We start from the raw sequence: 24,692 nt of genomic DNA on the forward strand, positions 1-24,692 counted from the left end.
TTATAGGCCTCCCCGATGCTATCCCAGACTCCCACTGCTCGAACTCCCGCCTCTCCGACTGTTGGGCCTTTTATAGGCATCTCCGATGCTGCTCCGGATTCCCGCTGGTCGAACTCCCGCCTCTCCGATGCCGAGCCTTTTATAGGCCTTTCCAACACTGCTCCGGACTCCCGCTGCTCAAACTCCTGTCTCTCCGACGTCAAGCCTTTTATAGGCCTCCCTGACGCTGCCCCGGGGCACAATGGACATGATATTTGCAGTGCGACAGCTGCAGGAAAAATGCAGGTAGCAGCGCCAGCCCTTATACATGGCCTTTTTCGACCTTACAAAGGTCTTTGACAATGTCAACCATGGTCTATGGAACTTCCTCCTCCATTTCAGATGCTCCCAAAAGTTTGTCAACATCCTTCGCCTGCTCCACGACAACATGCAGGCCATGATCCTTACCAATGGATCCATTACAGACCCAATCCACGTCCGGATTGGGGTCAAACAGGGCTGCATCATCGCTCCAACACTCTTCTCAATCATCCTCGCTGCCATGCTCCACCTCACAGTCAACAAGCTCCCCGCTGCAGTGGAACTAAATTACAGAACCAGTGGGAAGTTGTTTAACCTTCGCTGCCTCTAGGCCAGGTCCACGATCACCCCAACCTCTGTCGTTGAGCTACAGCACGCGGATGACACCTGCATCTGCACACATTCTGAGGCTGGACTCCAGGATATAGTCGATGTATTTACTGAGGCATACGAAAGCATGGGCCTTATGCTAAACATCTGTAAGACAAAGGTCCTCCACCAGCCTGTCCTCGATCCACAGTGCAGCCCTCGACAATGTGGACCACTTCCCATTCCTCGGGGGCCTTGTATCAACAAAAGCAGACATTGATGAGGAGATTCAACACCACCTGCAGTGTGTCAGTGCAGCCTTCGGCCACCTGAGGAAAAGAGTGTTCGAAGACCAGGCTCTCAGGTCTACCACCAAGCTCGTGGTCTACAGGACCGTTGTAATACCTGCCCTCCTGTATGGCTCAGAGGCATGGACCATGTACAGCAGACACCTCAAGTTGCTTGAGAAATATCACCAACGATATCTCCGCAAGATCGTACAAATCCCCTGGGAGGACAGGTGCACCAATATCAGCGTCCTCGTCCAGGCTAACATCCCTAGCATTGAAGCACTGACTACACGCGATCAGCACCGCTGGGCAGGCCACATAGTTCACATGCTAGACACGAGACTCCCAAAGCAAGTGCTCTATGCGGAGCTCCTTCATGGCAAATGAGCCAAAGGTGGGCAGCGAAAACATTACAAGGACACCCTCAAAGCCTCCCTGATAAAGTGCAACATTCCCACTGACACCTGGGAGTCCCTGGCCAAAGACCGTCCGAAGTGGAGATAGTGCATTCGGGAGGGCGCTGAGCACTTCAAGTCTCATCGCTGAGAGTGGAAGAAATTAAGCGCAGGCAGCGGAAAGAGCGTGCAGCAAACCAGTCCCACACACCCCTTCCCTCAACGACTGTCTGTCCCACCTGCGACACAGTCTGTGGCTCTCGTATTGGACTGTTCAGCCACCAAAGAACTCACTTCAGGAGTGGAAGCAAGTCTTCCTCGATTCCGAGGGACTGCCTATGATGATGATAATGATAAACATTCTCTGTCCTTGCCCCCCAGGCCCAGTTCCTTTGCTCAGATTCTGATAAAAGTAAATTGGGAAAAGTTCACTTTGATTTTTAAAGGCTGAATTGTTGCAGAGACCTGCGCATGCGCGGTTAAGCCCCGCCCTCTGTGTCGATTTCCAGTGAGCAGAAGAGCGCATGCGCCCTCCCTTCCCCCAGCCCTGCCTGTGAGCGCCATTCAGTCAGTGAGCGGAAGAAGATGGTTTAAACAGCCGGGAATGGAGACACCACGGCCCCGAGGTAAGGCAGCGAGCAGCAGCCTCCTTACAGCAGCACATCGCTTTGGGAGCGTGTCCGCAGATGGGCTCAGAGATCGGCACTGAGTCCGAGGGAAGTTCAGGAGAATCGGGGACTGTGTGTAACAGGCGGAGTGGAGCAAGAACTGGTCTCAGTGCGTGGAGTGAGTGGGGGAAGGGAGAGGCCATTCTCGGGCTGTGTGTGGACAGCGTGTGTCCGGGTAAGGGAGACAGAATGGGAAGGATCTGCTGTTTACAATCATTGCTGCTTTCTCCCTGCAAACCAGTAGTGAACGTTCCTGCTTTAGTTCCAGTCTCACCGTGTTTGTTGTCATTGGACAGTGAGCGGTGGAAGCAGAGTCGGACACTGAGGATTTATACAAGGAGCATCTATTGCAGGCACCGGGTGAGAAATGTGAAGGACATGTTTTAAACAGCGGCTCTTTGTTTTTGGTTGAACGGTTAGTGCTCTGGGAAAGGGGAATAGCAATCTGAGCTGTGTAAAAGTCCGTGCTCCATCGGGTCGTCCCATTCCTGAAGCAGGACAGGGGTTGGGTTGTGTCTGGATGTCAGTAAATTGCTGTAAATCTGCCCAACACACTTGGTGTGCAGAAGCCGAGTACTGCAGTGGAGTCAGACACTGACACTGTTTGTATCGCTGGCTTCCCTTTGTGAATGTTCATAATGAATATTAATTGAACGATTATATTCATCACTTTAGTCTTTTGTACCTCTCCTGTTCTTGAATGATCAGAGATACCTTCTCCTCCTACAGGCAAGGAATTGAAGGAACTGGAACAAATGTGAAGTTTCCACCTCCTGAGACATAAGGAACAGTGTAACCAGCTCCTTCTCACACACAGTAGGTACGGTACCTATCACAGTGTGCGGGTACACAGACAGGTTATCCGAATTAAACATGTTTGTGGTGCTGAATGGCTTCCTCCTATTCCTGTGTAACAGGCCCGAGGGGGCTGATGGCCACCTCCTGTTCCTAATTTAACAGATTGGAGATACTGAGTGCCCTTCTCCTGTATCTAATGTAATAAACACGAGGGTCTTAATGCCTTCCTCCTGTTCATATGTAACAAGCTCGAGGGGCAGATTGACCTCCCCCTGTACCTTTTGTATTGGGCTAGAATGGGATGAATGGCCTCCTTTAGTTCTTATGTAACAGGTTCCAGGGGCTGAATAGCCACTTCTATTCCTGTGTAACAGACTCCAGGGGCTGAATAGCCTCCTCCAGTTCCTCTGTAACAAGCATGAGGGGCTGAATGCCCTCCTCCTGTTCCCATGAAACAATCCCATGGGGATGATTGCCTTTGTCCTATTCCTAATGGAACAGACCAGAGGGGCAGAATTGTGTTGTCCTATTGCTTTTTAACTCCAGTTGCTGAATGGCCCTCTCCATTTCCTAATGTAATAGGCTCGAGGAGCTGAATGGCTCTCTCCAGTTCCTAATGTGATAGGCTCAAGGGGATGAATGGTCACCTCCTGTTCCTGGTTAACAGTTCCGAGGGGTGGAATTGGTCTACTCCTGTTCCTATGTAACAGACCCGAGGGACTGAGTGGTCTTCTCCTGTTCCTAATGTAAGAAGCTCGAGGGGATGAAAAACGTCCTGCTGTTCCCATGTCACACAATCAAAGGCTGAGTGGTCTGCTTGTGTTTCTAATGTTAGAGAGGCTGAATGGCCTCTTCCCACATAAGAGAATGGAAGGGTTGAATGGCATCCTCCTGATCCAATGTAACAGGCTCGAGAGAAAGAATGGCCTCATCCTGTTCCTGTCTAACAACATTCGGTGCTGAACAGCCACCTCCTGTTCCTGTGTAATAAGTTAGATGGGGTGGATTGGCCTCCTCCAGTTGCAATATAACATGTGCTACTGGTTTATTGGCCTCTTCCAGTTCCTATAACATTATCAGGTGGCTGAATGGCCTCCTCCAGTTCCTACATAACATGCTTGAGGGTCTGAATGGCCTACTCCTATTCCAAAGTAAAAGGCTCCAGAGGATGAATGGCCCCCTCTATTCCTGTGTAACAGTATCCAGTCGATGCATCGCCTCCACCAATTTCTTTATAGCAAGGCTGAGGTGCTGAATGCCCACCTCCTGTTCCTATGCAACAAAGTCAAAGGTCTGAATGGCTTCCTATTCATTTGTAACAGGTTCGAGGGGCTGAATGGCTTCTTATTCATTTGTAACAGGTTTGAGGGGCTGAATGGCACCCTATTCATTTGTAACAGGTTCGAGGTGCTGAATTCCTGTAAAGCAGACTCCAAGGCTGAATGGCCCACTCGAGTTTCTAATGTAACAGAGTCGAGGGGCAGAATGGCTTACTGTTCCTATGTAACAGAGACTGAATGGGCCTCCTCCTCTTCCACTGTAACATACTCGAGGGACTGAATGGCCTCTTCCTGTTCCAATGTAACAGGCTCGAGGGACTGAATGGCCTCCCCCTGTTCCTTATGTAACAGGCTCAAAGGGATGATTTGTCTCCAGGTTCCATGTGCTGAAAGGCCTCCTCCTCAAGTTCCCAGATCCAGGGACTGTTCTTCCCCGTTGTTTTGGAAATAGCATCGGGCAGTAAACAGGAGCTCAATGCTTCTTGCCCACCAGCTCTCTGATCGGGCTCCTCGCACTGATTATGTTTTCTCATCTCACTCAAACGTCCCCAAAATGTTGCTTTCTTTTCCATCACCTCCAGAGTTATTAGAGAAGTTTGCATTGAACAAATCGTGATCTCACCAGTAACAGCACTTTCCTGACTGTTATCCACGAGGCTGCTTCTGACATTTTCTTCTGCGTAATTGTTAACCACCGTAAGTAACTGAAAATCTTCATTTCTACAGCAACAACAAACACTTGCATTTATGACAGATACAGAATGAATCCCACACTCTCACACTGTACCACTGACAGACATGGATTATATAATGTACTAATAGCTCGTCTCTACTCAAAATATTTCTGAATCGCATTCATCCAATATAATGAGAAAAAAAAATTCAGAGGATAAAACTCACTCTCACATAACAGAAACTGACAGATACAGAATAAATCCCACTCAGATACTAGAAAATGACAGGTTCAGAATAAAACCCACACTCACATACCGGAAACTGACAGGTACAGAGGAAACACACACTCACTTACCCCAGAATGAGAGATACAGAATGAATCCCACATTCACATAGCGCAAACTGACATATAAAGGTAAAAATCCACATTTGGACACCAGAAACTGACACCCCACACATCTACCACAAACTGACAGGTACAGAAAAAAAACACAATCACATACCATAAACTGGAGGTACATATCAATTCCTACACTCACACAGCAGTAACTGACCAGTACAGAATAAAATCCACATTCACATAGCAGAAACTGACAGGTACAGAATATAATCAACACCCAGATTCCAGAAACTGACAGGTACAGAATGCAATCCACACTTGGATACCAGAAAGTGACTGGTACAGATTAAAACCACAGTCACATATCAGAAACTGACAGGTACCGATTAAGTCCCATACCGGAATCTGACGGGTACAGAATAAAATCCATACTCCAATCCAAAAAGCTGACAGGTACTGGTCAATATCCACACTCGCCTACCAGAAGTTGACGATATAGGTTAAAGTACACATTTGCATACCAGAAACTGACAGATACGTGATAAAACACACACTCACATACCAGAAACTGACCGGTACATGATAAAACACACATTCACATACCAGAAACTGACCGGTACATGATAAAACACACACTCGCATACCAGAAACTGACAGGTACAGAATAAAACCCAGACTCACATATCAAAACTTGACGGGTACACCACTCACATAGCAGAGATTGACAGGTACAGAATAAATCTCTCATTCACTTCACAAAAACTGATAGGTACAGAATAAAACACACACTCTGATACCAGAAACAGAGAGGTACAGAATAAATTCCACATTCACATAACAGACACTGACAGGTACAGTATGAAACCCACATCCATGTATCTGAACAATAATATGCAAGTAAAACTCATACCTGCCTATTAGAAACTGACAGCGAAACACTCACACACCAGAGACTGACGGAACGAGTAGAACAGTTTAGTCACTCTTACTCCAGTGTCAGGCTCACACAATTGTTTTTTCAGTAATTCGGATGATAACTAACATGCTCTCAATGTGGCCCATTTAATTAGTGATAAAAGCAACTTGTGAAATAATCCCATTTTAGCTAATTTAATTTGTGACAAAAAGATGATCTGAGCATGTGCTAAATACATGCTGCTCCTCCCCTCCCTACACAGTGTTTAAACCGACGGGAAGGGCCCAGGCGAGCTCCCCTCCCCCAGCTCTGTCAGCGGCTGCCATTTCCTCTGTGCTGGGCTGATGATCGTTGAACACATCAGGGAGCGGAGATATCCCGGGCCCGAGTAAGGGAGTAAACAGCAGCCTCCTTACAGCAGCTCATCGCATTGGGACTGTGTCCACAGATGGGCTTTGTGTCGGGGTAAGTTCAGCGGCAGTCGGGGACTGTCTAAGAGGCAGAGTGGAGTAGGAACTAGTTCCGGAACACTGAGTGAGTGGGGGAAGGGAGAGGCCATCCTCGGACTGTGTGTGTACAGTGTAAGGTAACAGAGAAAGTAAATCACCTCGCTCTTTGAAATCATTGCTGCTTTCTTTCCCCAAATCGGTAATGAATGTTCCTGATTCAGTTCCAATCTCACCACATCTGTTCTTGTACAGTGAACGGTGGAAACACAGCCTGACAGTGAAGATATGAGGAATTTCACAAAATGCATCTATTGCAGGCACCAGGAGAGAGGTGTGACAGGAGACATTTCAATAATCGGTTATTTTGTTTCGGTGCGTTGAATTCTCCAGAACCCTGTGGCTGGTGATCGAGAGATACATTGTGCTTCCTCAGATACATCAGCATCTAGTCACTGGGACATTCTGTTAATGAACAGGCCCTCCACTTGGTTTCAGTAAACAGAACAATTGTTGTACAGCCCAGGTACCTGTGGTTATATTCCAGGAAGCAATTCAGAATTTTGCAGGTAGGCCCAATGGGAGTGGGAGATATAAACCTGAACTGTGCCAATCGGGTGGTCCCATTCATGGACCAGTGCTGGGTTTGGGTTGTGTCTGGATGCTGATAACTTACTATAGAATCATCCTACACACCTGGTGTGGTGAATCTGAGTGCCGCTGTACTGCAGTGAGGTCAGACAATGACACTGTTTGTATCGCGGATTCCTTTCTCCAGATACTTTACTTTATTATAAACAAACACATTAATTATAACTTTATTTTTATATTCTCTCCATCACCTGTCCATATCATAACTAATGGTGTTCTCCTATTATTATTCTCAGAGCAAAATACTTCAAGCCAGAATAAATTTGATCTTTCCTCAACCCGGAACACAAGGAACAGTGCAGGCAGCTCCTTCTCACACACAGTAAGTATATTATCACTCACAGCGCAGAGAGACACAGAACTGACCTCAATCATATTGTCACAGGCAGCAGAAGTTGTCAGTCCCACAGTGATCCAAATTTCCAGAGTTATATTATGCATCCCACAGTCAACTGGAACAGTACAATAATGTGTTGTTTCAAAATCCAATCATATCGCAATGAAAGGCAGATCCAATTTCACTCCCTTACTCACACACACGAACAGATAGACACTGACAGTGTCAATTCACACTCGTGTCTGTACAATGACTCTCAAACCCAACAGCTAACATACAAGAGCAGAGAAACGGAGTAATGGACTGAACCAAACCTCCTCCTGAGACAGTCACAGATAATCTCAAACTATCATTCGCCTACAGCAGATGGAGAAGGAACTAAATCCAACAGTCACACAGAGCAAGAATAGCTCAGTACAAGAGACTGTCAATTACATAATGAATCTCACACTCACACATCACCAGTCTAACAGATACATAATCAATCCCACACTCTCAAACAGTACCAGAGACTGAGAGAAACATAATGATTCATACACTCAGACATATTGAATGACAGATTGAGAGAGAATCACAATCACTTCTAGTACCTGAGATTGACTGACTGACTTGATGGTGAAACCCACACTCCCATACCAGGCCCTTACAGCTACAGACAAATACTCACACTCACATACCAGAGACAGATAGTTAGCCAGTGAACTCCAGTCACTCACCAGAAACTAACAGGTACAGAAAAAAACACACTTTTGCATTCCAGAGACTGATAGATATAGAGTAATATCCACACTCACATTCCAGAGACTGATAGATATAGAGTAATACCCACACTCACATTCCAGAGACTGATAGATATAGAGTAATATCCACACTCACATTCCAGAGACTGATAGATATAGAGTAATACCCACACTCACATTCCAGAGACTGATAGATACAGAGTAATACCCACACTCACATTCCAGAGACTGATAGATATAGAGTAATATCCACACTCACATTCCAGAGACTGATAGATATAGAGTAATATCCACACTCACATTCCAGAGACTGATAGATACAGAGTAATACCCACACTCACATTCCAGAGACTGATAGATATAGAGTAATATCCACACTCACACTCCAGAGACTGATAGATATAGAGTAATATCCACACTCACATTCCAGAGACTGATAGATATAGAGTAATATCCACACTCACATTCCAGAGACTGATAGATATAGAGTAATATCCACACTCACATTCCAGAGACTGATAGATACAGAGTAATACCCACACTCACATTCCAGAGACTGATAGATATAGAGTAATATCCACACTCACATTCCAGAGACTGATAGATATAGAGTAATACCCATACTCACATTCCAGAGACTGATAGATATAGAGTAATATCCACACTCACATTCCAGAGACTGATAGATACAGAGTAATACCCACACTCACATTCCAGAGACTGATAGATATAGAGTAATATCCACACTCACATTCCAGAGACTGATAGATATAGAGTAATATCCACACTCACATTCCAGAGACTGATAGATACAGAGTAATACCCACACTCACATTCCAGAGACCGATAGATACAGAGTAATACCCACACTCACATTCCAGAGACTGACAAATACAGACTAAAAACCACACTCCTATAACAGAAACTTACAGGTACTGATTAAAACCCTTACTCAAATATCAGAATCAGTTAGATACAGTATGAAACCCACACTCAACTTCCCAGAGATGGACAGATACAGAATAAAACACAGTCACATACCAGAGAATGACAGGTAGAGAGTAAAATCAACACTGACCTGAAAGTGACTGACTGATCAATGTCAAACCCACAATACCACAACTGTACCAGACACTTAAAGGCACAGAATGAAATCAACATTCATATAGTAGCAACTAACGGGTACAGAAAACATACACACATTAACATACCAATGACAGACAGGTAGAATGTGGCAAACTCCACACACTCATCACAGAAACTGTGACCTATAGAATATAACCCCACTCATAACAGAAACAGACAGGTACAGCTAAAACGTGCCACACTCACACACAAGAGACTGACGGGTATAGAGTGAAATCCACATTCACACACTTGAATAAAACACACATTCACATAACAACAGCTGACAGGAGGAAAACCCACATACACATCCCAGAGACTGACATTCACAGAATAAAATCCACACTCACATACCATAGACTGATGGATACAGAGTAAATCCCACACTCACATACCATAGACTAACATACAGAGTAAAACCCACACTCACACCAAAGACTGATAGATATAGAGTAATACCCACACTCACATTCCAGAGACTGATAGATACAGAGTAATACCCACACTCACATTCCAGAGACTGATAGATATAGAGTAAAATCCACATTCTCATAAAAGTGAGTGACAGATAAAGCATAAAACGCACACTCACATCCCGGAGAGTGAAAGATGTACATTATGTACATTAATGTTACCGAGATTGACACATACAAATAATACCCATACCCATATACTGACAGATACAGCGATAAACCCACACTCACATCCCAGAGACCGAGAGATAAAGAATAACATTCACACACACATCCTCGATAGTGATAGATACAGATTAAAATATGCACTCCCTTACCAGAAACTGGGAGTTATTGTATTGATTAAAATCCTTACTCATATAACACAAGCTGACAGGTACAGTGTAAAACCCCACACTCACTGTTATGTATTTAATCCCTTGTAACCTGCATCACACCTGTCCACCAGAGGGCCTACCTGTTGGAGTCCCAAGGGATCCCAGCATCCCTTGGGAGTACAGAATATAAGCAGGTCACCCATGAGGTGCCTGCATTCTGGAACTACAATAAAGCAGCTAAGGTCACACTTGCTCATTACACACAGTACTCGGTCTGACCATTTATCATGAGTATAACAATTGGCGACAAGGTAACAAACCATGCAAAAATGCAAAGGACAGTCGGCAACCTGGAGAAGTTCTCGGAGGGGAATGATTGGGAAGCCTTCGTGGAGAGACCCAGCCAATACTTTGTAGTCATCGAGCTGGAAGGGGACGAGAATGCAACCAAATGAAGGGCGATCCTCCTAACCGTCTGTGAGGCCACTACCTATGGCCTCATGAAGAATCTCCTGGCCCCGACTAAACCAACAGATAAATCCTATGAAGAACTGAGTATGCTGGTCCAGGAACACCTAAATCCTAAGGAAAGCATTTTGATGGCAAGATATCGGTTCTACACATGTCAACGATCGGGGGGCCAGGAAGTGGCGAGCTACGTCGCCGAACTAAGGCACCTTGCAGGACATTGCGAGTTTGAGGGATTCCTCGAACAAACGCTCAGACTTTTTTGTACTGGGCATCGGACATGAAACAATCCTTCACAAACTGTTGAATGTCGAAACTCCAAATGTGAGTAAAGCCATAACGATCGCCCAAGCATTTATGTCCACCAGCGACAACACCAAGCAAATTTCGGCCAGTACTGTGCATAAAATAACGTTGGTTTTGAGCAGAAATTTACAGGGCAGAATGTACATGCCGGCTGCTGTGGCCCAACCTCAACTGATCCAGAGTCCGCCATCATCTGTTAATGCGAGGCAGTTAACACCTTGTTGGCGCTGCGGGGGTGATCATCGGCCCCATCAATGCCACTTTAAGTACTATGTGTGCAATGGCTGCAGAACAATGGGACAGCCCCAACGAACGTGCAGGCGAGCTGCGAACCCTGCAAACCAGAGGAAGATCGGTCCACAGTGGATCAGACGGAATTGGAAATTCATACGGAGGAGGCAGAGGCGTACGGGGGCTATACACGTTCACGATGAAATGCCTACTACTAATGTTGAAAGTTGAACGGAACGGTATTCCAGTGTCTATGAAGCTGGACGCGGGGGCAAGTCAGTCCATAATGAGTAAAACGGCCTTCGACAGGCTGTGGGGGAAGAAGGCACACAGGCCCAAGCTCAGCCCCATTCACACGAAGTTAAGGACTTATATAACGGAACTAATCCCGGTAATTGGCGGTGCTGAAGTCAAAGTCTCCTATGATGGAGCAGTACACGGACTTCCGCTATGGATTGTGCCAGGCGATGGCCCCACGTTATTTAGCAGAAGCTGGCTGGGGAAAATCCGCTGGCACTGGGATGACATCCGAAAGCTTTCGTCAGTTGACGACACCGTATGTACCCAGGTTCTAAGCAAGTTCCCGTCGTTATTCGAGCCAGGCATTGGAAGTTTCTCCGGGGTGAAAGTGCAGATCCATTTGGTTCCCGGTATGCGACCCATCCACCACAAGGCTCGTGCGGTACGTTACATGATGCGTGAAAAAGTGGCAATTGAGCTGGACAATCTGCAACGCGAGGGCATCATCGCGCCAGTGGAGTTCAATGACTGAGCCAGTCCGATTGTCTCGGTACTCAAGGAGGATGGTACAGTTAGAATTTGTGGTGACTATAAAGTATTAACCATTTTTCGCTGCAGGACCAGTACCCGCTACCCAAGGCAGACAATCTATTTGCAACCCTGACTGGAGGAAAGATGTTCCCCAAGCTGGACCTGACCTCAACCTACATGACGCAAGAGCTGAAGGAGTCTTCGAAAGGCCTCACCTGCATCAACATGCACAAAGGTCTATTTATTTACAACCGGTGCCCGTTCGGGATTTGGTCGGATGCAGCGATCTTCCTGCGAAACATGGAAAGCCTGCTAAAGTCGGTTCCTTGTACATTGGTCTTCCAGGACGACATATTGGTTACAGGTCGGGACACCATGGAGCACTTGAAGAACCTGGAGGAGGTTGTTAGCCTTTGGATCGCATGGGGCTCAGGTTGAAACGCTCGAAGTGTGTTTTCCTGGCACAGGACGTTGAATTTTTAGGAAGAAGGATTGCAGCAGACGGCATCAGACTCACCGACTCCAAGACGGAGGCCATCAAGAACGCGCTGCGACCACGAAATGTGACGGAGCTGCAGGCGTTTCTGGGACTCCTCAACTATTTCAGTAATTTCCTACCTGGGTTAAGCACCCTACTAGAACCCCTGCATGCGCTACTGTGCAAGGGAGACGACTTGGTATGGGGGAATTCACAAGAGGCTGCCTTTAAGAAAGCCAGAACTTTACTGTGTTTTAACAAACTGCTTGTCCTGTATAACCCATGTAAACGACGTATGTTAGCTTGCGATGTGTCGTCATACGGGGCCGGGTGTGTATTACAACAGCCTAATGAATCGGGAATTTTACAACCGTATGCATCCAGGAGTTTGTCCAAGGCTAAAAGGGCTTACAGCATGGTTGAAAAAGAGGCTCTGGCGTGTGTGTATGGGGTAAAGAAAATGCACCAGTACTAGTTTGGCCTGAAGTTCGAACTTGAAACAGACCACAAGCCGCTCATATCGCTATTCTCAGAGAGCAAATTGATAACAATGCCTCTGCAAACATCCAAAGATGGGTGCTCACACTGTCGGCATACAACTATGTAATTCGCCACACACCGGGCACACAGAACTGCGCAGATGCTCTGTCGGCTACCATTGCCCACCACCACGGTGGAAATGGCGCAGCCAGCAGACTTGCTCATGGTCATGGAGGCATTTGAGAATGAGAAATCCCCCGTTACGGTCCACCAGATCAGGACCTGGACCAACCAGGATCCTTTACTGGCCCTGGTTAACAAAAACTGTCCTCCATGGGAGCTGGTCCAGTGTCCCAGTGGAGATGCAGGAAGCGATTAAGCCATTCCACAGATGCAAAGATGAGCTGTCCCTTCAGGTGGACTGTCTCTTGTGGGGCAATCGTGTGGTCTTGCCCAAGAAAGGCAGAGACACATTTATTGGGGAACTATACAGCACCCATGCGGGCATCGTGATGATGAAAGCCACAGCCAGATCCCACGTGTGGTGGCCAGGCATCGACTCGGATTTAGAGTTGTGTACGCCAGTGCAATGCTTGCTCTGTTGAGCAATGCACCCAGAGAGGCACCACTAAATCTATGGCCCTGGCCATCCAAACCGTGGTCGAGGATCCATGTAGATAATCCAGGCCCATTCCGAGACAAATATTTTTGGTTGTTGTGGATGCTTACTCAAAATGGGTTGAATGTGCAATAATTTCTGGAAGCACGTCCACGGTCACCATTGAAAGTCTAAGAGCTATGTTTGCCACACACGGCCTGCCCGACGTCCTAGTTAGTGCTTCACAAGTGCCTAATTCAAAGAATTCATGACCCGCAATGGGGTCAAACATGTCACATCTGCGCTGTTCAAGCCCGGATCCAACGGCCAGGCAGTCCAGACCATCAAGCAAAGCTTGAAACGCGTGTCGGAAGACTCCCTGCAGACCCGGTTGTCCCGTGTACTGCTCAGCTACCGCACCAGACCCCACTCACTCAAATGGATTCCCCCAGCCGAGCTGCTCATGAAAAGGGCACTTAAACAAGGCTCTCTCTGGTCCACCCTGATCTACATGATCATGTGGAGGACAAGCGGCATCAACAGTGTACCATGATCACGCAAACTTGTTAGGTGACAATGAGATCAACTATTTTTTTGTGCTCAATTATGGACATGGGCCCAAATGGCTTGCTGGCATAGTCACAGCCAAAGAGGGAGTAGGGTGTTTGAGGTCAAACTGACCAATGGACAAACGCACAGAAAACACTTGGACCAAATTAAACTATGGTTCACAGACAGCTACGTACAACCCGAAGAAGACACCACCAACTTTGACCTTCCAACACACACAAGTGGCAACTGACATCACAGTTGACCATGGAACAGAACTCATCATCCCCAGCAGTCCGGTAAGGCCGGCTAACCAACAGCCCAATGAAGAACTGACCAACCCAACTACGCCAGCATTTGTATCGAGACGATCGACAAGGGAGCGCAGAGCCCCAGATCGTCTCACCTTGTAAATAAGTGTAGTGATATGTATTTAACCCCTTGTAACCTTGTAACCTGCATCACACCTGTCAACCAGAGGGCCTACCTGTTGGAGCCCAAGGGATCCCAGCATCCCTTGGGAGTACAGTACATAAGCAGGTCACTCACAAAATGCTACATTCTGGAATTACAATAAAGGAGCCAAGATCACACTTGCTCATTACGTACAGTACTTGGTCTGACCATTTATCATGAGTATAACACTCACATTCCTGAAACTGACAGGTACAGAATAAAACCCACACTCACATTCCTGAAACTGACAGGTGCAAAGTAAAACCCACACTCACATTCCTGAAACTGACAGGTACAGAATAAAACCCACACTCACATTCCTGAAACTGACAGGTGCAAAGTAAAACCCACACTCACATTCCTGAAACTGACAGGTACAGAGTAAAACCCACACTCACATTCCTGAAACTGACAGGTGCAGAGTAAAACCCACACTCACATTCCTGAAACTGACCGGTGCAGAGTAAAACCCACACTCACATTCCTGAAACTGACAGAGTACATAATAAGAATTAGAAACAGGAGTAGGCCATCTAGCCCCTCGAGCCTGCTCTGCCATTCAACAAGATCATGGCTGATCTGGCCGTGGACTCAACTCCACTTACCCGCCCGCTCCCCATAACCCTTAATTCCCTTATTGGTTAAAAATCTATCCATCTGTGATTTGAATACATTCAATGTGCTAGCCTCAACTGCTTCCTTGGGCAGAGAATTCCACAGATTCACAACCCTCTGGGAGAAGAAATTCCTTTTCAACTCGGTTTTAAATTGGCTCCCCCGCATTTTGAGGCTGTGCCCCCAGTTCTAGTCTCCCCGACCAGTGGAAACAACCTCTCTGCCTCTATCTTGTCTATCCCTTTCATTATTTTAAATGTTTCGATAAAATCACCCCTCATCCTCTGAACTCCAACGAGTAAAGACCCAGTCTACTCAATCTATCATCATAAGGTAACCCCCTCGTCTCCGGAATCAGCCTAGTGAATCATCTCCGTACCCCCTCCAAAGCTAGTATATCCTGCCTTAAGTAAGATGACCAAAACTGCACACACTACTCCAGGTGCGGCCTCACTAATACCCTGTACAGTTGCAGCAGGACCTCCCTGCTTTTGTACTCCATCCCTCTCGCAATGAAGGCCAACATTCCATTCGCCTTCCTGATTACCTGCTGCACCTGCAAACTAACTTTTTGGGATTCGTGCACAAGGACCCCCAGGTCCCTCTGCACCGCAGCATGTTGTAATTTTTCCTCATACAAATAGTATTCCCTTTTACTGTTTTTTTTTTTCCCCAAGGTGGATGACCTCACATTTTCCGACATTGTATTCCATCTGCCAAACCTTAGCCCATTCGCTTAACCGATCTAAATCCCTTTGCAGCCTCTCTGTGTCCTCTACATAACCCGCTTTCCCACTAATCTTTGTGTCATCTGCAAATTTTGTTACACTACACTCTGTTCCCCCTTCCAGGTCATCTATGTATATTGTAAATAGTTGTGGTCCCAGCACCGATCCCTGTGGCACACCACTAACCACCGATTTCCAACCCGAAAAGGACCCATTTATCCCGACTCTCTGCTTTCTGTTAGCCAGCCAATTCTCGATCCATGCTAATACATTTCCTCTGACTCCACGTACCTTTATCTTCTGCAGTAACCTTTTGTGTGGCACCTTATCGAATGCCTTTTGGAAATCTAAATATACCATATCCATCGGTACACCTCTTTCCACCATGCTCGTTATATCCTCAAAGAATTCCAGTAAATTAATTAAACATGATTTCCCCTTCATGAATCCATGTTGCGTCTGCTTGATTGCACTATTTCTATCTAGATGTCCCGCTATTTCTTCCTTAATGATAGCTTCAAGCATTTTCCCCACTACAGATGTTAAACTAACCGGCCTATAGTTACCTGCCTTTTGTCTGCCCCCTTTTTTAAACAGAGGCTTTACATTAGCTGCTTTCCAATCCGCTGGTACCTCCCCAGAGTCCAGAGAATTTTGGTAGATTATAACGAATGCATCTGCTATAACTTCCGCCATCTCTTTTAATACCCTGGGATGCATTTCATCAGGACCAGGGGATTTGTCTACCTTGAGTCCCATTAGCCTGTCTAGCACTACCCCCCTAGTGATAGTAATTGTCTCAAGGTCCTCCCTTCCCACATTCCCGTGACCAGCAATTTTTGGCATGGTTTTTGTGTCTTCCATTGTGAAGACCGAAGCAAAATAATTGTTTAAGGTCTCGGCCATTTCCACATTTCCCATTATTAAATCCCCCTTCTCATCTTCTAAGGGACCAACATTTACTTTAGTCACTCTTTTCCGTTTTATATATCGGTAAAAGCTTTTACTATCTGTTTTTATGTTTTGCGCAAGTTTACTTTCGGAATCTATCTTTCCTTTCTTTATTGCTTTCTTAGTCATTCTTTGCTGTCGTTTAAAATTTTCCCCATCTTCTAGTTTCCCACTAACCTTGGTCACCTTATACGCATTGGTTTTTAATTTGATACTCTCCTTTATTTCCTTGGTTATCCACGGCTGGTTATCCCTTCTCTTACCACCCTTTTTCACTGGAATATATTTTTGTTGAGCACTATGAAAGAGCTCCTTAAAAATTCTCCACTGTTCCTCAATTGTGCCACCATTTAGTCTGTGTTTCCAGTCTACTTTAGCCAACTCTGCCCTCATCCCACTGTAGTCCCCTTTGTTTAAGCATAGTACGCTCGTTTGAGACACTACTTCCTCACCCTCAATCTGTATTACAAATTCCACCATACTGTGATCACTCATTCCGAGAGGATCTTTTACTCTGAGATCGTTTATTATTCCTGTCTCAGTACACAGGACCAGATCTAAGATAGCTTGCTCCCTTGTAGGTTCTGTAACATACTGTTCTAAGAAACAATCCCGTATGCATTCTATGAATTCCTCCTCCAGGCTACCCCGTGCGATTTGATTTGACCAATCAATATGTAGGTTAAAATCCCCCATGATTATTGCCATTCCTTTTTCACATGCCTCCATTATTCCCTTGATTATTGTCCGCCCCACCGTGAAGTTATTATTTGGGGGCCTATAAACTACACCCACCAGTGACTTTTTCCCCGTTCTATCTCTAATCTCCACCCACAATGATTCAACATTTTGTTCATTAGAGCCAATATCGTCTCTCACAACTGCCCTGATATCATCCTTTATTAACAGAGCTAGACCACCTCCTTTCCCTTCTTGTCTATCTTTCCGAATTGTCAGATACCCCTGTATGTTCAATTCACAGTCTTGGCCACCCTGCAACCACGTTTCTGTAATGGCCACCAAATCATACCCATTTGTCATGATTTACGCCGTCAACTCATTTACTTTATTTCGAATGCTGCGTGCGTTTAGGTAGAGTGTTTTTATACTAGTTTTTAAACCATGATTTTTAGTTTTGACCCCTCCTGCAACCCCTTTATATTCATACATATTGTCCCTTCCTATCACCTTGTGGTTTACACTTACCCCAGTGCTACTCTGCTCTGTTGCCTCCTGCCTTTTGCATTCTTTCTTGGGGTCCTGTTCATCTGAGCTCTCACCCACTCTAACTAGCTCAGAGCCCCCTCCTGGGTTCTGAATACTCCTCGCATTGAGGCACCGAGCTTTCAGGCTTGCCTTTTTATTACACTTTGACCCTTTAGAATTTTGCTGTACAGTGGCCATTTTTGTTTTTTGCCTTGGGTTTCTCTGCCCTCCACTTTTACTCATCTCCTTTCCGTCTTTTGCTTCTGTCTCCATTTTGTTTCCCTCTGTCTCCCTGCATTGGTTCCCATCCTCTGCCATATTAGTTTAACTCCTCCCCAACAGCACTAGCAAACACTCCCCCTAGGACATTGGTTTCGGTCCTGCCTAGGTGCAGACCGTTCGGTTTGTACTGGTCCCACCTCCCCCAGAACTGGTTCCAATGCCCCAGGAATTTGAATCCCTCCCTGCTGCACCACTGCTCAAGCCACGTATTCATCTGAGCTATCCTGCGATTCCTACTCTGACTAGCACGTGGCACTGGTAGCAATCCCGAGATTACTACTTTTGAGGTTCTACTTTTTAATTTAGCTCCTAGCTCCTTAGTTTCATCTCGAAGGACCTCATCCCTTTTTTTACCTATATCGTTGGTACCAATGTGCACCACGACAACTGGCTGTTCACCCTCCCTTTTCAGAATGTCCTGCACCCGCTCCGAGACATCCTTGACCCTTGCACCATGGAGGCAACATACCATCCTGGAGTCTCGGTTGCAGCCGCAGAAACGCTGATCTATTACCCTTGAAATTGAATCCCCTATCACTATCGCTCTCCCACTCTTTTTCCTGCCCTCCTGTGCAGCAGAGCCAGCCACGGTGCCATGAACTTGGCTGCTGCTGCCCTCCCCTGATGAGTCATCCCCCTCAACAGTACTCAAAGCGGTGTATCTGTTTTGCAGGGGGATGACCGCAGGGGACCCCTGCACTACCTTCCTTGTACTGCTCTTCCTGCTGGTCTTCCATTCCCTATCTGGCTGTGGGCCTTTCACCTGCGATAAGACCAACTCGCTACACGTGTTACTCACGTCATTCTCAGCATCGTGGATACTCCAAAGTGAATCCACCCTCATCTCCAATTCCGCAACGTGGTCCGTCAGGAGCTGGAGGCGGATACACTTCCCGCACACGTAGTCGTCAGGGAGTTCCCACATTGCACAGGAGGAGCATATCACGTGACTGAGCTCTCCTGCCATGACTTAACCCTTAGATACACTTAATTTGGCGACAACACTGTTAACAGGTTACTTACTGATATAGAAAAGAAAAAGAAAAGCTACTCACCAATCACCAGCCAATCATTTACCCCTTTGGCTGTGACGTCACCTTTTGATTTCTTTCTACTTTTTTGCTTTATCTCCCGGCTGCAGCTGCACAAGCTGGGCCTTTATAGGCCTCACCAACGCCACGAACTCCCGCCTTCGACTGCCGCTGCCTCTCGCTGCTGCTGAGCCTTTTGTAGGCCTCACCAACGCCACGAACTCCCGCCTTCGACTGCCGCTGCCTCTTGCTGCCGCTGGGCCTTTTGTAGGCCTCACCAAAGCCACGAACTCCCGCCTCCGAGTAAAACCCACACCCACATTCCTGAAACTGACAGGTACAGAGTAAAACCCACACTCACCTTCCTGAAACTGACCGGTACAGGGTAAAACCCACACCCACATTCCTGAAACTGACAGGTACAGAGTAAAACCCACACTCATTCCTGAAACTGACAGGTACAGAGTAAAATCCACACTCAAATTCCTGAAACTGACAGGTACAGAGTAAAACCCACACTCACATTCCTGAAACTGACAGGTACAGAGTAAAAACCCACACTGACATTCCTGAAACTGACAGGTACAGAATAAAACCCACACTCACATACCAGAAACTGACAGATACAGAATAAAACCCACACTCACATACCATAGACTGACAGATAGAGTAAAACCCACACTCACATACCATAGACTGACAGATACAGAATAAAACCCACACTCACATACCATAGACTGACAGATACAGAGTAAAACTCACACTCACATACCATAGACTGACGGATACAGAATAAAACCCACACTCACATACCATAGACTGACAGATACAGAGTAAAACCCACACTCACATACCATAGACTGAGGGATACAGAGTAAAACCCACACTCACATACCATAGACTGACAGATACAGAGTAAAACCCACACTCACATACCATAGACTGAGGGATACAGAGTAAAACCCACACTCACATACCATAGACTGACAGATACAGAGTAAAACCCACACTCACATACCATAGACTGAGGGATACAGAGTAAAACCCACACTCACATACCATAGACTGAGGGATACAGAGTAAAACCCACACTCACATACCAGAAACTGACAGATACAGAATAAAACCCACACTCATGGATATGGATGACATAGATGGGCAACTCCTAATTCTGAGTCTATGTCCCCTAGTTCTAGTTTCCCCTATGAGTGGCAGATACAGAGTAAAACCCACTTTCACATACCATAGCCTGACGGATATAGAATAAAACTCACATTCACATACTACAGACTGACAGATAGAGAATAAAACCCACTCTCACATACCATAGAGTGACAGGTACAGAATAAAACCCACACTCACATACCAAAAACTGTTATATACAGAGTAAAATTCACACTCATAATCCATAGACTGAGAAATAGAGTAATACCCACACACAAATATCAGAAACAGACACAGGTAAAACCCACACTCACATATCAGAAAATGACAAGGACTGTGTAAATCCAACACTCACATACCAGAGAATGAAAGATACAGAATGAAACCCACACTCACTTACAAGCAATTGACAGGTACAGTGAAAACCTCCCTTCCATACCATAAACTTACAGGTATAAAGAAAAAGCCACATTCGCTAACTAGAGACTGACAGATACAGAATAAATACGACACTCACTGGTGGGTGTAGTCTATAGGCCCCCTATCATTAACTACACTGTTGGATGGAGTATAAATCAAGAAATAATGGAGGCTTGTAAAAAAGGAGCAGGAATAATCATGGACAATTTTAATCTTCATTTGATTGAACAAATCAAATTGGCCAAGGTAGCCTTGAGGAAGAATTCAGAGAGCGTATCCAGGATAGTTTCCTTGAACAGTACTTTGCGGAACCAACCAGGAAGCAGGCTATCTTAGATCTGGTACTGTGTAACGAGAACATAAAAACATAAGAAATAGGAGCAGGAGTAGGCCATTTGGCCCCTCAAGCCTGCTCCGCCATTTAATAAGAACATGGCTGATCTGATCATGGACTCACCTCTACATCCCTGCCTGTTCCTCATAACCCTTTATTCCCTTATTGCTCAAATATATGTCTACCTCCGCCTTAAATTTATTTAATGGCCCAGCCATCACAGCTCTCTGGGGCAGAGAATTCCACAGATTTACAACCACCTGAGAGAATAAATACCTCCTCATCTCAGTTTTAAATGGGCGACTCCTAATTCTGAGACTATGTCCCCTAGTTCTAGTTTACCCTATGAGTGGAAATATTCTCATTGCATCTACCTGACTGAGCCCCCTCATTATCTTTTATGTTTCAATAAGACCACCTCTCATTCTTCTGAACTCCAATGAGTATTGGCTCAACCTACTCAACCTCTCTTCATAAGTCAACCCTTCATCTCCGGAATCAACCTAGTGAACCTTCTCTGAACAGCCTCCAATGCAAGTATATCCTTTCTAAATATTGAGACCAAAACTGTATGCAGTACTCCAGGTGTGGCCTCACCAATACCCTGTACAGTTGTAGCAGGACTTCTTTGTTTTTATACTCTATCCCCCTTGCAATAAAGGCCAACATTTCATTTGCCTTCCTGATTACTTGCTGTACCTGCATACTAACTTTTTGTGTTTCATGCACAAGTACCCCCAGGTCCCTCTGTACTGCAGCACTTTGCAATTTTTCTCCATTTAAATAATAATTTGCTTTTTTATTTTTTCTGCCAAAGTGGACAACCTCACACTTTCCCACATTATACTCCATCTGCCAAATGTTTGCCCACTCACTTAGCCTGTCTATATCCCTTGCAGATTTTGTGTGTCTTCCTCACAACTTGCTTTCCCACCTATCTTTGTATCATCAGCAAACTTGGCTACATTACACTCGGTCCCTTCATCCAAATCATTAGTATAGATTGTAAATAGTTGAGGCCCCAGCACCGATCCCTGTGGCATCCCACTAGTTACTGTTTGCCAACCGGAAAATGATCTATTTATCCCGACTCTCTGTTTTCTGTTAGTTAGCCAATCCTCTAGCCATATTACCCGTGAACTTTTATCTTGTGCAGTCACCTTTTATGTGGCATCTTATCGAATGCCTTTTGGAAATTCAAATACATCACATCCACTGGTTCCCCCTTATCCACCCTACTCACTACATCCTCAAAGAACTCCAGCAAATTTGTCAAACATGATTTGCTATTCATAAAAACACGCTGACTCTGCTTGACTGAATTATGCTTTTCCAAATGTCCTGCGACAGATGTTAGGCTAACTCGTCTTGTAACACTGTTGTGAATCACCTTGGGATATTGTACTACATTAAAGGTGCTATATAAATAAAAGTTATTATTATTACTATAAAGGAAAGCTGCGGGTTTGTGTGCTGCCTCAGAGATTAATCGAGATGCAGAGTGCATGCGTGGCCAGCTTTGTAAAAGAGCAAAGTGTGGGCGGGGCTACAGAGTCCCAGTGAACCCAGCCAGAGTCGGCACCTTCAGGGGAGGAGAGGGAGGGGAACCAGTGAGTGTAGAACTGAACCCAGCCAGAGTCAGCACCTTCAGGGGAGGAGAGGGAGGGGAACCAGTGAGTGTAGAACTGAACCCAGACAGAGTTGTTGGTGAAAACTGGGAGTGGAGGATACGGTGTCTTCAGACGTGCAATGTGTGTTCAGCACAGGGAGGACGGAGAGTGTGTGGGATGGGGATTTACAGCTTTGGAGGAACAAGAGAGGAAAGAATGTTCCATGGAATCTAGAATTGTCTTTTCTGAATTTCTGTCCTATACTTGCAGTAATGGTTTTTGTAAACTCCTTTTCCAGGGTATTAGAAGAGCAGGATTTGCAGACGGGAAACTCAAACGAAATATCACGTCAAGATCTGACCGAATCACTCGATTCCTCAGGACCTGAATATCATCGGCCTTTGAATGTGGAAGGAGAAATGTTTGTCTGTTCTGTCTGTGGGAAAAGATTTCAAATATCAGTGTGACTGGAAAAGCACCGAGACACACACCCGAGTGAGAGTGTACCAGTGCACTGATTGTGGAAAGAGCTTTAACCAGTTACACAGCCTGAACAAACAAACACAGCGGGGAGAAACCGTACACGTGTTGTGTGTCTGGACGAAGCTTTAACTGATCATCCATCCTGGAGAGACACAAAGACACCCCCACCATGGAGAAACCGTGGGAATGTGGGGACTGTGGGAAGAGATTCAATTATCCATCACGGCTGGAAATTCATCAACGCAGTCACACTGGGGAGAGATCGTTCACCTGCTGCGTGTGTGGGAAGGGATTCACTCATTTATCCCAATTGTTGACACACCAGCGAGTTCACACTGGAGAGAGGCCGTTCACTTGCTCAGAGTGTGGGAAGGGATTCACTCAGTCATCCAACCTGCAGATGCACCAGCGAGTTCATACTGGGCAGAGGCCGTTCACCTGCTCTGTGTGTGGGGAGGGATTCACTCGGTCATCCCACCTGCTGAGACACCAGCGAGTTCATACTGGGGAGAGACCGTTCACTTGTTCTGATTGTGGGAAGGGATTCACTCAGTCATCCAACCTGCTGACACACCAGCGAGTTCACACTGGAGAGAGACCGTTCACTTGCTCTGAGTGTGGGAAGGGATTTGTTCGGTCATCCCACCTGCTGATGCACCAGCGAGTTCACACTGGACAGAAGCCGTTCACCTGCTCTGTGTGTGGGGAGGGATTCACTTGTTCATCCCACCTGCTGAGACACCAGCGAGTTCACACTGGGGACAGACCATTCACCTGCTCTCAATGTGGGAAGGGATTCACTACCTCATCCAACCTGCTGGCACACCAGCGAGTTCATACTGGGGAGAGACCATTCACCTGCTCTGAGTGTGGGAAGGGATTCACTCGGTCATCCAACCTGCTTACACACCAGCGAGTTCACACTGGAGCGAGGCCGTTCACCTGCTCTGAGTGAAGGAAGGGATTCACTCAGTCATCCAACCTGCTGACACACCAGTGAGTTCACAAGTGACTGCAGGGTTTGGATTCTGCTGTTGTTGCTGCTGTTATTCACATCCTACTGAACTGTGTTCATTCTGTTAGTTGGTGTTTGTTTCTGCTGATTTTAATAAACCTTCAACTATGCTGGAGTTTAATATTTTGATATTTCAAAGAATATTGTGTTGATATTTGATGTCTCCAAAATAAGAAGAGATTAATTGATGTCCTGTTTCTGATGGCTCCATTTTTGATCGGGGTGGAGGAGCAGTGAGAGATCGGGACACAGGAGCATCGTGATCGGGGCCCAGGAGAGGCGAGGGTTCTGGGCCCAGAAGAGGCGAGGGCCCCAGGGCAGCATGGGCCAGCCCACACTGCGATCTATGGATAGTAGGAGCATGCATGTGCACTAGGTCCGTGCAGCAGAGTCTTGGTTAACCCTTGCCACTGGATCAAGACGAAGCTCTGTCAAGCCCGTGTGGTGGCTGGTGTG

The 24,692-nt window shown here is 46.1% G+C and overlaps 1 protein-coding gene and 1 long non-coding RNA gene across 2 annotated transcripts in view; both read left to right on the plus strand.

The window, feature by feature from the left end:
* The window catches only part of LOC139273440 (zinc finger protein 420-like), a 92,616-nt gene extending 68,270 nt beyond the window's left edge, over window positions 1-24,346 (plus strand). The window contains exon 4 of the mRNA XM_070890352.1: window positions 23,468-24,346. Coding sequence (XP_070746453.1) covers window positions 23,468-24,176 — 709 coding nt within the window. The 3' untranslated portion in view covers window positions 24,177-24,346. The remainder of the gene's footprint in view (window positions 1-23,467) is intronic.
* Window positions 1,829-21,609, plus strand: LOC139273443 (uncharacterized). Its single transcript, XR_011595106.1, has 5 exons — window positions 1,829-1,920; window positions 2,692-2,782; window positions 4,622-4,736; window positions 7,305-7,390; window positions 21,542-21,609. It is a non-coding gene; the product is annotated as an uncharacterized lncRNA (long non-coding RNA).
* Window positions 24,347-24,692: the final 346 nt, after the last annotated feature.

This window comes from Pristiophorus japonicus, chromosome 9 (genome assembly GCF_044704955.1).
Source record: "Pristiophorus japonicus isolate sPriJap1 chromosome 9, sPriJap1.hap1, whole genome shotgun sequence".
Lineage (NCBI taxonomy): Eukaryota > Metazoa > Chordata > Chondrichthyes > Pristiophoridae > Pristiophorus > Pristiophorus japonicus.